Raw genomic sequence first — 15,784 nt, 5'->3', positions numbered from 1 at the left:
TAGCTTTTGGTATTTCTACGAAGCTTATTGAATCATTACATGTTATTCTATTATTTACAGATAATAAGTATGACAGGTGGATTTGATTATTTTACTCAAAGTGCCTGAAGTGTAAGCAGTCTTACTTCTTGACATTCCAAATCAGGGCTAACATAATAAACACACAGGAAAGGACTCCTGATACGGTTTCTGTTCAGAGTAAGAATAAGTGTCAAAAGTAAACCGTTGCATATATAAGTCACACACAGGGCGGGTGAGCTGCCAGGGAGCCATGATGATGGTGAGAGGTGGAACCTTCGTAAAGCTAGACCATGGAGATGGTGGTGAGCTCAGATGTGGAGGGGTTGCCCTAATGTGGTCCCATCAGGCACTACTCAAGGCACCCAAAGTATTAAACACTGACTCTAAAAGCAAGTAAGCAGAGCAGCAGAATACAGGCAGGGAAGAGAATGAAAACTATCCCGACATCTTTACCTGCAGGAGAAGTTCTTGCAGCTGGGCCCGCTTCTGCTTTATCCGTTCTATCCGCCTCTGCTTCTCGATCTTTAAAACATGAGTTATGAAAGAACATGAGCATATGTGGAGTATAAAGTACTGCCTGTCTTTCAGTTATCTGAGTTATCAAGAATTTTCCTTCAACCTCCATCCATTTTAACTACCAATATCATTACTGAGGAGCAGGGTTAAGGTTAGGGTAAGCAAGTAGGCATGATAGCAGAATTGTGGCAACTATTATCTATAATGACATCCATCCACTTAATGAATACTTGGCATGCAGTACTTGTTGCTATTTGTTACTCAAGTTCTAATCAGAGTAATAGCTAACATTTAGTGAATACTTACTCTAGGTGCCAGCAACTCAACCCTATAAAGTAAGAAGTACTGCGTTTTGCATGTAAAGAAACGGAGGTGTCGAGGGTTAAGGAACTGCCAAAGGTCACATAGTTATTAAGTGGCAAGAGGCAGGATTTGAACCTAAGCCACCTGGTTCCAGAGACTCTATTATTAATTACTTTGCTACATTAGCCCCTAACCTAAAGAATCAGGGAAGATCTCATTTAAGATCGCAGTTTGACTTTTAAGTGGGCATAGCTCCTAATACAGTTAGCCTGCATATTCAATACACAATTCCAACCTGTAGTAAGGAACATGCTTATGGGGCAAATTTCCCAGCTTCACACAACCATTATTTTCCTCACTCTTTCTGAATTTTCTCTCAGATGACTTCCTCACTGTGTCTTTGGGCAAAAGTCAATGACATCAAATATAACATTTTTCTTGTCTACTCCAACCATGTTTCCTTTTAAAAAAAAAATTTATTTTTGAGAGAGAGAGAAAATGAATGAATGGGGGAGGGGCAGAGAGACAAAGGATCTGAAGTGGGCTCTGAGCTGACAGCAGAGAGCCCGACACAGGGCTCAAACTCCCAAAATGTGAGGTCATGTCCTGAGCCAAAGTTGGGTGCTCAACTGACTGGGCCACCCAGGTGCTCCCCACCTCCTCTTTTTTTAAATGACAAGCATGTTTCTTATTTGCTCTGTATCTACTCTAGTATGCACCGGGAGCATCCTCTCATCCTCTAACCACTATACCACTTTCATCCTAAATTACTTAACATTCACTCGAAATTCAGATATGTGGCTTTCCATATCTGAAAAGATGTTATAGGACTTTGTATCTGTATCTACAGTTGGGACAGGCCAGGCCAAGCCACTACCTGCCTCTCATGCCCCCCATCTAACACCAGGCCAAGATGTATCGATTCTACCTCTAAAACATTTCTCCAACTTCAGGCCACTGACTTGACTCAAAACATCTCCAATCCACCCCCTCAATTTCCCTCCTCATCTTCCATCAGTTCAACTTCCATCAGTTCAACCCACCAGCAGGGTGATGCCTTAGAATGTGTCCTATCAGCCCTCTTTATAATTCTTTCCACTGCTTACAGAATCAAGTCCCAAAGCCTCGCACTTAGAAAGCTAACCCTTTAGCCCTGCCTGCACTCTGCTCACACCCAGCTGTGAACAGCCCATGCGGGGCCTCTGGAAGGCCCTCCCTGCCCTAAGCCTCTGGGCAAACACCTACATCTCCCTCATAACTGAGCTCAGCGATTTTCTTCTTTCCTTCGAAAAGCCCTCCATTATCTCCCTTTCCAGAGCATCTGTACATATGTCTTTCACAGGAGTAATCAATCAGTTTTGGTAACTCCTTTTGACTATTTTTCCTTTTATCAGAATGAAAGCTCCTGGGGTCAGAGATTTTGTCTCATATAATCTTTGGGTAAACATGCAGGAACTGCTAAAAGATTTTTGCTTATTGAGTCTTTGTTATCAGCTTAATATTACTGGTAATAAAAATGATCCTCAAATTCCACTGCATGAGAAAGAGAAAGAGAGGTCATTTCCACTGTAGTGTATGTATAACATCCCATAACTTTTGATGAATGTCTAATTTCTCCATCTACAAGTATAATAATACCAAATAAGTTTTGATTTGCTGAGGGGAAAAAGGGATGGAGAAAAAAATGAAACTGACCATATTTATCTCCAGGAACTATAGGTAACCTCAATTTATGGCCATGATAGTACAATTATGTCAAACCAATTTAAAATCAGTAGGTTGGGGCACATGCTCATATAGGACAGATTTTCTATAATGATTAAAGTTAATGGAATAAAAATGTTTCTGCAAACATCATCCCAAAATTCATGCAAGCTGAACATTGTATCCTTTGTGATAAAGATACCAATGAAATACCATCTGGTTGTTACGGATTCTAGGGTCAAAGATAAAAGTTTATTTATTTATTTTTCTTACCTTTTTTTTTTTTTTAAATATATGAAATTTATTGTCAAACTGGTTTCCATACAACACCCAGAGCTCATCCCAAAAGGTGCCCTCTTCAATACTCATCACCCACCCTCCCCTCCCTCCCACCCCCCATCAGCCCTCAGTTCTCATTTTTTAAGAGTCCCTTATGCTTTGGCTCTCTCCCACTCTAACCTCTCTCTTTTTTTTTTTCCTTCCCCTCCCCCATGGGTTCCTGTTAAGTTTCTCAGGATCCACATAAGAGTGAAAACATATGGTATCTGTCTTTCTCTGTATGGCTTATTTCACTTAGCATCACACTCTCCAGTTCTGTCCACGTTGCTACAAAGGGCCATATTTCATTCTTTCTCATTGCCACATAGTACTCCATTGTGTATATAAACCACAATTTCTTTATGCATTCATCAGTTGATGGACATTTAGGCTCTTTCCATAATTTGGCTATTGTTGAGAGTGCTGCTATAAACATTGGGGTACAAGTGCCCCTATGCATCAAAGATAAAAGTTTAAACACAAGAAGTGAACAGCCAGTTTGATCCTATTTATTTTTTGGGGGTTGGGGGGGATCTATACAACAAGCATTTCATCAAATATTATTTCTATTCATGAATTATCAAAAATCTATTGTATAGAGTGCTCGGAATTAAACTATAATAAAGTAAGTATCTTCTCTAAGAAACAGTAAAAATCAAGTCACTTAATTTCTATGTCCCTCAGTTTCATCAGGAATTCAGTCAAACTATACATCTTTCTAAATCTCCTTCTAGTTCCAAAATCCTACACAGAAGAGTCTGCTTAAAAAAAAAAGGAAAAAAAAAAAGGCATAGTATACATGTACAATTAGAAATATTTTAATATTATATGTATTTCTAAATTAAAATGCCTCTTATGTAAAATAAAGCAAACTACTATCTGTAAACAGATTTTGCTCACTTACCTCAAGATTTTGACATTCCTGAGCAGAATTGGTAGGCAGGCCAATCCACTTGATTTCTTTTTTTTCCTTTGAAATTATGTTCATTGCCATTAGCACATTTAAAGCATCATAAACTCTTCTCCTAATATTCTTCTGGTCATAGGCCTGCTAAAAAAATAATTTTTAATGAGTGATAAACTTCAAGGGTTAAGATATAGTCACAGGATATTAAGATATTTAACTAATATTATTATTATTATTGTATCTTTAGAGTGCTTAAAGAATTCCATAGCCAGTGAAATACCCTTCAAAAGTAAAGAAGAGATAAAGATACTTCCTAACAATCTAAAACATAAAACAATCTCAAAAATAAAGATTATGACACCCACAGATCTAAATTAAGAAACACTAAAGGGCATTCTTTAAGCAGAATAAAGACGGATAGGATCTAAGATGGGAGTTTGGAGACACAGTATGTGGAATGAAGACCACTTGAAAGGTAAATCTGTGGGTATATCTCAATTAACCTCATTGTATAAAACAATACGTCTTGTGGAATCAAGAATATATATAGAACTAACATACATGACAACAGTATGTATATCAGAGGGGTAATGTTAAAGTGGGCTGAAACCCTGCATTGTCTGGCAGGATATTAGACTCTGAAAAGAATGCATGTTTCAAGCTCTAGGTGAACAGTGCTTTCAAGTATGTGGTCCAAGGACTAGTACTGACCTGCAAACTGTTACTAGTCTACAATGAAAATAGGGAACTTGCACAAAACATCATTACATAGAGCACTAAAACACAGTTTACTTCAGCTGATTTTTTGTTTTGTTTTGTTTTTAATGGCAGCAAGATTTTCTCAGTGAAAGAGACTGTTTCAACTTAGATTGTGGAAAAAGTCCATTTTATTGTGGACAAGCAGTTCCTAAGAACAAAATCCAATCAATCAAATGCCATGATGATAAAGGATGCTGGAGTACACTGAATCCATTTAAGTACAGAACTAAACTTATATAAATAGGAGATTTAAGTTATAGAACTGAGTGTAAATATTAGAATTCCTGACAATGTAGGGGCACCTGGGTGGCTCAGTCACTTAAGCATTTGACTCTTGATTTCAGCTCAGGTCATGATCTCATGGACCGTGAGTTTGAGCCCCATGTTGGGCTCTGTGCTGACAGCGTATAGCCAGCTCGGAATTCTGTCTCTCTCTCTGCCCCTTCCCAGCTTGTGCGCGCACTCTCTCTCACTCTCTCAAAATAAATAAATAAACTTTAAAAAACCCTGAAATTCTGACACTTTAGAAATAACAATAATATTGGGGCGCCTGGGTGGCTCAGTCTGTTAGGCATCCGGCTTCATCTCAGGTCATGATCTCGCGGTCCGTGAGTTCAAGCCCTGCATCAGGCTCTGTGCTGACAGCTCAGAGCCTGGAGCCTGTTTCAGATTCTGTGTCTCCCTCTCTCTCTGACCCTCCCCTGTTCATGCTCTGTCTCTCCCTGTCTCAAAAATAAATAAACATTAAAAAAAAAAAATTAAAAAAAAAAGAAATAACAATAATATAGTAAAAAATATGAGGAAGAGGCAACAAATTAAGTCTGCTTATGTTCTCCTTGATATTTTAAAGGGTTTGGGATTCAACACAGATGAACTATTCAGACAGATGAACTAAGTAATAATAGAGGTTTGGCACAATATATTCATTTAAAGTCATAATAACAACCATAACAATATTATTCTTTTAACAATTATCACAAATATAGTCAATCTGAATCCTGTGGTAGAGAGGAAAAATAGGAGATATAGTACATATAAATATATTAACTTTTTCCTGTCTATAATCAACATACTGGTACAGGTGATAACAAACAAAAGAAATAAAATATTGAAGTTACTTAAAGTCATAAAGATAATCAACTAAAGAACTAAAGACTACAAATCTTCCAAATTATCAAAAAAAATAATGCAGAAGGGAAGAGAAAAAAACCCAACCCTTGCTTCTATTCAGGGGTGGGGATAGGGATGGTTAGTAAAAATGTATGTTGGATGATGAAACATGCTAAGAAAAAATGCCTCAGTACAGTGACATCTGAGTGAAAACTGGAGGAGAAAAACCATATGGCTCCTTAGCAAAGAGATTCAGACAAAGGAAATAGCAAGTGTAATAGTCTGATAAGGAGCATATCTGGCATAGTCACCCCAAAACAAAAAAATAAAAAACCCACCAATCTCATTCATGACCAGTGTAAAACTCCTAAATTTTCAGGAAATCATACAGAATTTGATTGAATTCAATATCCATTTCTGATTTGTTTTAATTAAGAAAAATGAAAGAGGGACGCCTGGGTGGCTCAGTCGGTTAAGACTTTGACTTCAGTTCAGGTCATGATCTTGCAGTCCGTGAGTTCAAGCCTCACGTCGGGCCCTGTGCTGACAGCTCAGAGCCTGGAGCCTGCTTCAGATTCTGTGTCTCCCTCTCTCTCTGCTCCTCCCCTGCTCATGCTCTGTCTGTCTGTCTCTCTCTCTCTCTCTCTCTCTCTCAAAAATGAATGTTAAAAAAAAAAAAAGTTTGTAGAAAAATGAAAGAAATGTTACGTATGCTATAGTGTAGTAACTGAGACAGTGCATAGTAGCATATGAGATCAGAGAGGTAATGGTGGGTCAGGTCACATAGGGTCTTGTAGAACATTTTGAGAACTTTCACTTTCACTTTCACTCAGAATCAGAATGCCATATATCTTCTCTACAGATGCCAGAGAAAAGAAACATCTAATGGCTCACAAGAAAAATCTCAAAGTGATCCAAAAAATATAAATAGTTCCACTCACAGTCTCTGAACACAGGTAATAAAAGTGAAAATTCACACAAACAAACAAAATTCCCTATCACCTGGAACTATAAAAATTCTAATGCCATTCTTAGGTCAGAGAGGAAATTAAAACCAAAGTTGCAGAATATCTAAAGTAGAACATTATATCAGAATCAATGGGATATGGCTAAAGCAGCGCACAAGAGGAAAAGTCACAGCCGTAAAGATTTTCATTACTAAACAAAAATAATAAAAGTAGGGGCGCCTGGGTGGCGCAGTCGGTTGGGCGTCTGACTTCAGCCAGGTCACGATCTCGCGGTCCATGAGTTCGAGCCCCGCGTTGGGCTCTGGGCTGATGGCTCAGAGCCTGGAGCCTGCTTCCGATTCTGTGTCTCCCTCTCTCTCTGCCCCTCCCCCGTTCATGCTCTGTCTCTCTCTGTCCCAAAAATAAATAAACGTTGAAAAAAAAAAAATTTAAAAAAAAAAAATAATAAAAGTAAATAAAGTATACATCAGAGTCTATAGGGTAGAAAAGTAACAAAAGTAACTTCAGGAAAGAGAAGAGAATATTAAATGAAGATTAAAAAAAAAGAAATTAACTGCAAAACAGGAGGGTCAGTACAAATTCAAGAGATGGTTTGTTGGGAAAAATAACTGCAAATAATTTAAAAAAATTTTTTTAAAAATTAATGTTTATTTACTTTTGAGAGAGTGAGACACGGCATGAACCAGGGAGGGGGAGAGAGAGAAGGAGACACAACTGAACTCACAAACCTCAAGATCATGACCTGAGGTGAAGTCGGAAGCTTAACTGACTGAGCCACCCAGGTGCCCCTGCAAATAATTTTGAGAACACGAATGAAATGGAAGATTTCCTAAGAATATATAAAACACCAAACTGAATCTAAGAGAGAAAGAAATTTTTTTTAATGCTTATTTCTTTTTGAGAGAGACAAAGTGTGAGTGGGGGAGTGTAGGAAGAGAGGGAGACACAGAATCTGAATCAGGCACCAGGCTCTGAGCTGTCAGCACAGATCCCGATGTTGAGCTGGAACTCACAAACTGTGAGATCATGACCTGAGCCGAAGTTGGAAGCTTAACTTACTGAGCCACCCAGGCGCCCACAACTGAGTTTTTAATAGACATGTTCATGTATTATTTTTTCAATGAAAAACAAGACAAAATTTCCTAATTGACTTGGACATAGAAGAAACACTAAAGGACTCAGAAACATCTCCAAAGTCATTCAAATATAAATATTCCTTTTGTAACCCCCAAAACTATGTTTTAAAAATACATGTTCAACTTTATGTTTAAGTATATAATAAAAGAATCCTTTCTAAAACAAAACAAACAAAAAGTCAACAACAAAAGAACTCCCCAGAAGACAATATGAAACCCTCAAGTAAAGGAGTTGGGGATTCCCTAGCTTGTCCGAGTCCTTAAATCAAGGACATAGTCACCCCAGAGATACACTGTTCCATCACTCATCACATCAACGTCAAGGGAATGATCTACCTACCGAATCAGCTGCCAAATGGTTATTTGAATTGGTGAACTCTGATACCAGCTCATCAGCCACTTCATTATATGATGTTGTACCTTTCCGCTGAACTTTCTCACACACTTTCATGGAAAAATGTCTCAAGCCTTTTCCATTTTTATCTCCTTTTTTGCTTCGTTTACTAAAAGAGAAAAATATATTTATACACCAGACTTCCTTTACAAAAATATAAAGTAATGTGAGAATATAGTAATTTGATGTTTGTTTCAAGTGGTAAATTTTAAAGAATTAAAAAAATTTTTTTGTTTATTTATTTATTTTTGAGAAAGAAAGACACAAAGTGAATTGGGGAGGGGCAGGGACAGAAAGAGACACAGAATCCAAAGCAGGCTCCAGGCTCTGAAACTGCCAGCATAGAGCTCGATGTGAGGCTTGAACCTGTGAACTGCGAGGTCATGACCTGAGCCGAAGTCGGACGTTTAACCAACTCAGTCACTCAGGTGCCCCTCAAGTGGTAAATTTTAAATTGAATTAGAAATGAAGAAACGTTTTTGAACTTACAATGTTATATATAAACTTATAATGCTTTTGCCTTACAAGCTTAATAAAGTATGAAGTTAGAGTGCTTTTCTACACACATCATTCATTTATTCAACAAGTATTTACTGACCAGTAACTTACTATTATGTGCCAGGTACTGTTCTACACACTAGGAATAAATCCATGAAAGGAACAGACAAAAACACTGCCTAGCCTAGTAGAGTTTACATGCTTACCTTTTGGGATTCTATGTATGCTACAGTTCTATTTCACCTAAAATTAAAAGTACCACTTTCATCAGTTTCATTTATCTACTAAATTTTCAAACAGAGGTCATACTATTAATAACAGATCTAAGTCTTCAATTATTTTAAGTTTGGTTAATGCCTCGGCCCAAACTTTGATAACTTACTAACATTTTCAGGGGCTCAATTTAATTCTACTAATTTCTGAGCGCCAACTAATGCCAAGAACTGGAACAAGGACTAGAGCACACAAACGACAACTGAGGCAAAATCCTTTCAGTACTGAGTCTTGGCAGACGGGAGAAAGACAAAACAGACCTAAAAGGACAGAGAATTCCAATATAGTAAGGTAAGTGCCACGTCAGTTATTTACAATGTTCATGGGAATTAGGAAGAGGGACATCTCATCTAACCTAGAGGAGGAAGACTTGCTGGGGTAAAAGCCAAATGAAAACAATAAACAAAATGAAAAGGCAACGTACGGAATGGGAGACAATATTTACAAACCCTTTATCTGATAGGGGGTCAATATCCAAAATATCTAAAAAATTCCAACAATTCATTAACAAAAAAACCCACACATCCAAATTAAAAAATGGGCAAAAGACATGAATAGGAACTTCTCTGAAGAAAACACACAAATGGCCAACAGCTATATGAAAAGGTGCTCAACACTGCTAATCATCAGAGAGCTGTAAATCAAAACCACAATGAAGTATTACCTCACACCTGTTAGGATGGCTATTTTTAAAAACTGACAGAAACAAAAGGTAGGTGTTGGTGAGAATATGGAGAAATTAGAACCCTTTTACAAATGGAAAATGGTACAGTTGCTATGAAAAAAGTATGAAGGTTCCTCAAAATATTTAAAATAGAATTTTCGTATGACCCAGAAATCCCACTTCTGAGTATATATCCAAAAGAATTGAAATCAGGATCTCAAGGAGGCATGTGCACTCTCCTATTCACTGGAGCATGATTCGCAATAGCCAAGATATGGAACCAACCTCAATGTCCATAAGTAGATAAATGGATTAAAAAATATGGTTTATACATACAGTGGAATATTATTTGGTCTCAAAAGAGAATGAACGCCTGCCATATGCAGTAAACAAGGATAAACCTGGAGGACATTATGCTGAGCCAGTCACAGAAGGACAAATAATGCATGATTCCACTTGTATAAGGTGTCCCACACAGTCAAACACATAGACGCAAAGAGCAGAATGGTGCTTGCTGGAAGGAAAGAGGAAATAGGGAATTGCTCAACAGGTATAAAGTTTCATTTACGCAAAATGAGCAAGTTCTAGAGATCTGCTGATACAACCTATTGTCGGTAGTCAATGATAATGTACGCTTACAAATTTGTTAGTGGTAAATCTCATGTTAAGTGTTCTTAACACCAGCACCAGCACCAGCAGCATCACCACAAAGATAAACATGCACTTGATCACGTTCCACTAGTATAATTATATTCATTTATAAATTATTTACATGTTCTGTGTTACATACCTTAAGAAATAGACTAAATGTATTTTTTAAAAGAATGAAGTAAGGATATCTACTTTCTTTTTCCCAAATTCCCAAAGAATCACGTGGCCATTCACTGTGGTCAGACTACTGCTGAAATACTGGGAAGACATTAAAGGTGTTAAGTGGGGGAGTGACACAGTGAGATTTTTAGTTAGGCAGAGATTCTGGCTGCAAAGTAGAAGATGCACTTACGAGGGGCAAGAGCAGAGACAGGAAGAACAGTTGAGAGGCAAGCCAGGCAAGAAATATCAAGTCCTGAAACTGGGGCAACTGGTAGGGTTGGATAAGAAGAGCCGGCTTTGCATAAATTTTAAAGATAAAAATCAGTAGAAGGAAGTGACTGATGTGAACGGTGAGAAAGAGGGAAATAAGAGAATGACCCTCAGGAAGAGGCATCATTTACTGAGATCAAGGAGACATGAACAAGTTCATGAGTTCCATTTTAAACCTGCTCATCTGCACAGTCCAATACCTAGGTATACTCACATGCAGCTACTGAGCACTTGAAATCTGGGAGTTCTGAATTGAGATATGTTTTAAGTATCAAATACACACTGAGTTTCAAAGCTTGTATGAGAAATCAATGTAAAATATCTGAGTAACCTTTACATTAATTACATGTTGAAATATAATATTTTATTTGTTTTTTAAGGTTTATTTTGAGAGAGAGATTGTGGGTGAGCAGGGGAGGGAGGGGGAGGAGGAGGGAGAGGGAGAGGGAGAGGGAGAGGGAGAGGGAGAGGGAGAGGGAGAGGGGGAGAGAGAGAGAGAGAGAGAGAGAGAGAGAGAGAGAGAGAGAGAGAGAGAGAATATCCAAAGTAGGCTCTTCACGGTCAGCACGGAGCCTGACATGGGGCTCAAACTCATGAACCATGAGATCATAGCCTGCGCCAAAATCAAGAATCAGACACTTAACTGACTGAGCCATCCAGGTGCCCCTGAAATATAACATTTTAGATACACTGGATTAAATAAGAGATATAAAAATTAACTTCAGGGGTGCCTGGCTGGCTCAGTTGGTAGAGCACGCAACTTTTGATCTTGGGTTTGTGAATTCAAGCCCCATGTTGGGTGTAGAGATTAAAAATAAAATCTTATCCCGAGATCATTATTACCCTATATATTAACTAACTTGGATTAAAAAAAAATTATCCAGACACTAAAAATAAATAAATAAAATCTTTAAAAAATTAATTTCATATTTTTTATTTTTTTAATTATTATAAAATTAAAAGTCACATGTGGCTCCTATTACATTTCTATTGTGGGGCACCTGAGTGGCTCAGCTAGTTAAGCGTCCGACTTTCACTAAGGTCATGATCTCACAGTTCATGAGTTCGAGTCCTGCATCAGGCTCTTCTGTGCTAGCAGCTCAGAGCCTGGGACCTGCTGTGGATTCTGTGTGTGTTTCTCTCTGTCCCTCCCCTGCTAGTGCTCTGTCTCTCTCTCAAAAACAGTAAACATTTAAAAAAAAAAATCACATTTCTATTGGTCAGCAATGATACAGAGTCTGACATGTCAATAGAATTTCCCAATCAATATATTCAATAGATAGTTAAATATGTAAGTCTCACTTTGTAAGTGAGCTTATAGGATAGGTCACTTACAAACTTATCAGCATGTGTACCATGCCAACCTTCTTCCTATCAGTCTCAAAGGATTAGGTATTCCTCTTTGTTTTTAAATCTAACCTCCTTTTTTAAAGATAACAGCTTTATTGAAATATAATTCACATACCATAAATTCCATTTTTTAAAGTATACAATTCAGTGGTTTTTAAGAATTATGCAACCATCACCACAATCTAATTTCTTCACCCTAAAAAGAAATGCTGTACCCACTGACAGTCATACCTCACTCCCTAGCCCCTACTATTCTACTCTCTGTTGCTATGGATTTGCCTATTTGCCAAAGTCAACTTTTCAACTTGAGTTTTTTCACTCCAGTGCTTCTGTTTCTGTATTTGCTCTCCTTTGAGCTGTTCTATCCAGTGTTTGTTCTTAATATATAACTTTATTGTGAACCTGGAATCTGATAAAGACCTCAGATCCAACTGCCACTTTAAAGGTAATACCAAGGACAGAAGAACATGTTAAATTACACTACAGGGATGCAATAAGCAAACTTTTTTTTTAAAGTGTATTTATTTTGAGAGAGAGAGAGAGAGTACACATGAGTGTGAGCAGGAAATAGGGCAGAGAAGGAGGGAGAGAGAATCCCAATCTGTTTAGCATGGAGTCTGACGTGAGGGGCTCATCTCAGGAACCGTGAGATAATGACCTCAACCGAAACCAAGAGTCAGATGTTTAACCAACTGAGCCACCCAGGTGCCCCAGTAAGCAAACTCTTTAGGCTTTCTCTTTAGGATACATAAAGTGATTTCTTCAATTAAAAATCTGTAAGGGAAAAAAAGAGGGAGGGAGGGAGAGAGAAGGGGAGTTAGAGGGGAGGATAGATACAGAAGGGGAATCTACAGATTTTATAAGACATATAAATTTATTTCAAATAGACTATAACACACACACGCACACCAGTTATAGGGGACTCTGGGAAAACAGCAATAGCAGTATAGTTTTCAAACTCTCCAAATCCCCATATAAAAAGAGAACAACTAGACAGCAAAACCAAAACTCCATGATAACACTTACAACAAAAGGAAAGGGGTCAAGCAGTTATCCTGCTTTCTTATAGGAACTGTACCTGCAGGTAAATAAATAGTAAAAGAGGGAAAGTGCCTTTATATAAAAATAGTGCCAGTAGTTAGAATAACACTAACTGCAACCCACAAGAAATTAAGAGTTATAACCATTAAACACTGGTTCTGTTACCATCATTAAAAAAAAGAGATAATGGAAGAACACACATCATCTATAGTCTTGCCAAGGATCAAACACCAGTCTACAAAGCCACTGAATCCTATTGCCAAACTACACGAAACACCGAAAACAGGAAGATACTGAGATGCACATGAGTATGAAATCAAGAAGATCTAGACAGTGGGAAACTGCAGAGGCCAAATAGCCTAGTTTCAACAACTAAAGTATAAGGAAAATAAGGGGACAGAAGGGAAATCTATATATAAAAGATAACTTTTTTTTTAAGATAACTTTTTTTTTAAACTTTATTTATTTTTGAGAGACAGAGAGACAGAGCATGAGCAGGGGAAGGGCAGACAGAGAGGGAGACACAGAATCCGAAGCAGGCTCCAGGCTCTGAGCTGTCAGCACAGAACCCGACACAGGGCTCGAACCCACGAACTGTGAGATCACGACCTCAGCCAAAGTCGGGCACCCAACTGACTGAGCCACCCAGGCATCCCTCAACTTTTTAAAAAAATGGACAAGGCTAAAATGTGCCAAAGGATGCACATTTAGGTAATAAAACTATTTAAAAATGCAAGGAAGTGATTACTATAAAAACAGGGATAACGGTTAATTATAGGGGAGAGAGGGTATAGTTATTTGCATGGGACATGGCTTCTGGGTTATACTTCTTGATCTGGCGATGGTTATAAGACTGTTTGCCTTAAAGTAATTCATTAGTCATACATTTGCTTTTTGATTTTTCTGTAACTGGTATTTATTTATTTTTTAATTTATTTATTGTTTAATTTACATCCAAGTTACTTAGTATATGGTGGTGCCACAATGATTTCAGGAGTAGATTCCTTAATGCCCCTTACCCATTTACACCATCCCCTCTCCCACAACCCCTCCAGCAACCCTCTGTTTGTTCTCTATATTTAAGAGTCTTTCATGTTTTGTTCCCCTCCCCATTTTTATATTATTTTTGCTTCCCTTCCCTTATGTTCTTCTGTTTGTATCTTAAATTCTTCATGAGTGAAGTCGTATGGTATTTGTCTTTCTCTGATTTCACTTAGCATAATACCCTCTAGTTCCATCCATGCAGTTGCAAATGGCAAGATTTCATTCTGATTACTGAGTAACATTCCATTGTATGTATGTATGTATGTATGTGTGTGTATATATATATATATATATATATATATATATATATATACATATACATATATCACATATATGTATATACATATTCAGTGCACATATATGTATATACATATACATGTATCACACACCACATCTTCTTTATCCATTCACCCATTGATGGACATTTGGGTTCTTTCCATACTCTGGCTATTGTCGATAGCGCTGCTATAAATATTGGGGTGCTCATAGGCCTCTTCGAAACAGTACACCAGGTATCCCTTGGATAAATACCTAGTAATGCAATCGCTAGGTCAGAGGATAGTTCTATTTGTAATTTTTTGAGGAACCTTCATACTGTTTTCCAGAGTGGTTGCACCAGTTTGCATTCCCACCAGCAGTGCAAGAGATCCTCTTTCTCTGCATCCTCGCCAATATGTTGTTGCCTGAGTTGTTAATATTGGCATTCTGACAGGTGTGAGGTGGTAACTCACTGTGGTTTTGATTTATATTTCCCTGATGATGAGGGATGCTGCGCATTTTTTCATGTGTCAGTTGGCCATCTGGATGTCTTCTTTGGAGAAGTGTCTATTCATGTCTTTTGCCCATTTCTTCACTGGATTATTTGTTTTCTGGGTGTTGAGTTTGGTAAGTTCTTTATAGATTTTGGATACTAACCCTTTATTTGATATGTCGTTTGCAAATATCTTCTCCCATTCCGTCGGTTGCCTTTTAGCTTTGCTGATCGTTTCCTTTGCTGTGCAGAAGCTTTTTATTTTGCTGAGGTCCCAATAGTTCATTTTTGCTTTGTTTCTCTTGCCTCCAGAGACATGTTGAGTAAGAAGTTGCTGCGGCCAAGATCAAAGAAGTTTTTGCCTGCTTTCTCGAGGATTTTGATGGCTTCCTGTCTTACATTGAGGTCTTTCATCCATTTTGAGTTTATTTTTGTGTATGGTGTAACAAAGTGGTCCAGGTTCATTCTTCTGCATGTCACTGTCCAGTTTTCCCAGCACCACTTGCTGAAGAGACTGTCTTTATTCCATTGGATAGTCTTTCCTGCTTTGTCAAAGATTAGTTGGCCATAGGTTTCTGGGTCCATTTCTGTGTTCTCTACCCTGTTCCACTGATCTGAGCGTCTGTTTTTGTGCCAGTATGTAACTGAATTATATTTTACAAAAAAAACCCAGCAAACAAGACATTTGAAACAGATAGAAATTTGAATACTACATATTTGATATTAAGGAATTATCATTAATTTTCTTAGGTATAACAATGATATTGTAGATATATTTAAAAAGGAGTTTTTTAAGATACCAGTACAGAGATTTATGATGAAAATGATAGGATGCCAGGGATTTGCTTTACAATACAGGAGGGAGTATACACAAAATGAGATATGCCATGAATTGATTGTTGTTGAAGTTCAGAGATGTGCACACATAGGAGGTTCACGATACC

The 15,784-nt window shown here is 37.8% G+C and overlaps 1 protein-coding gene across 7 annotated transcripts in view; it reads right to left on the bottom strand.

Moving 5' to 3' along the window:
- TFDP2 (transcription factor Dp-2) overlaps positions 1–15,784 on the bottom strand; it is a 177,715-nt gene that overhangs the window by 20,285 nt on the left and 141,646 nt on the right. For 6 of the 7 annotated variants that reach the window (XM_045503434.1, XM_045503432.1, XM_045503435.1 and 3 more), the window contains 3 exons: positions 8,083–8,245; positions 3,767–3,913; positions 475–543 (listed from right to left, as the gene is read on the bottom strand). In XM_045503434.1, the coding sequence (XP_045359390.1) occupies positions 475–543; positions 3,767–3,913; positions 8,083–8,245 (379 nt within the window). The remainder of the gene's footprint in view (positions 1–474; positions 544–3,766; positions 3,914–8,082; positions 8,246–15,784) is intronic. The other variant, XM_045503433.1, reaches the window with a different exon arrangement.

This window comes from Leopardus geoffroyi, chromosome C2 (genome assembly GCF_018350155.1).
Source record: "Leopardus geoffroyi isolate Oge1 chromosome C2, O.geoffroyi_Oge1_pat1.0, whole genome shotgun sequence".
NCBI classification, from domain to species: domain Eukaryota; kingdom Metazoa; phylum Chordata; class Mammalia; order Carnivora; family Felidae; genus Leopardus; species Leopardus geoffroyi.
This window is presented reverse-complemented; position numbering and strand designations above follow the sequence as displayed.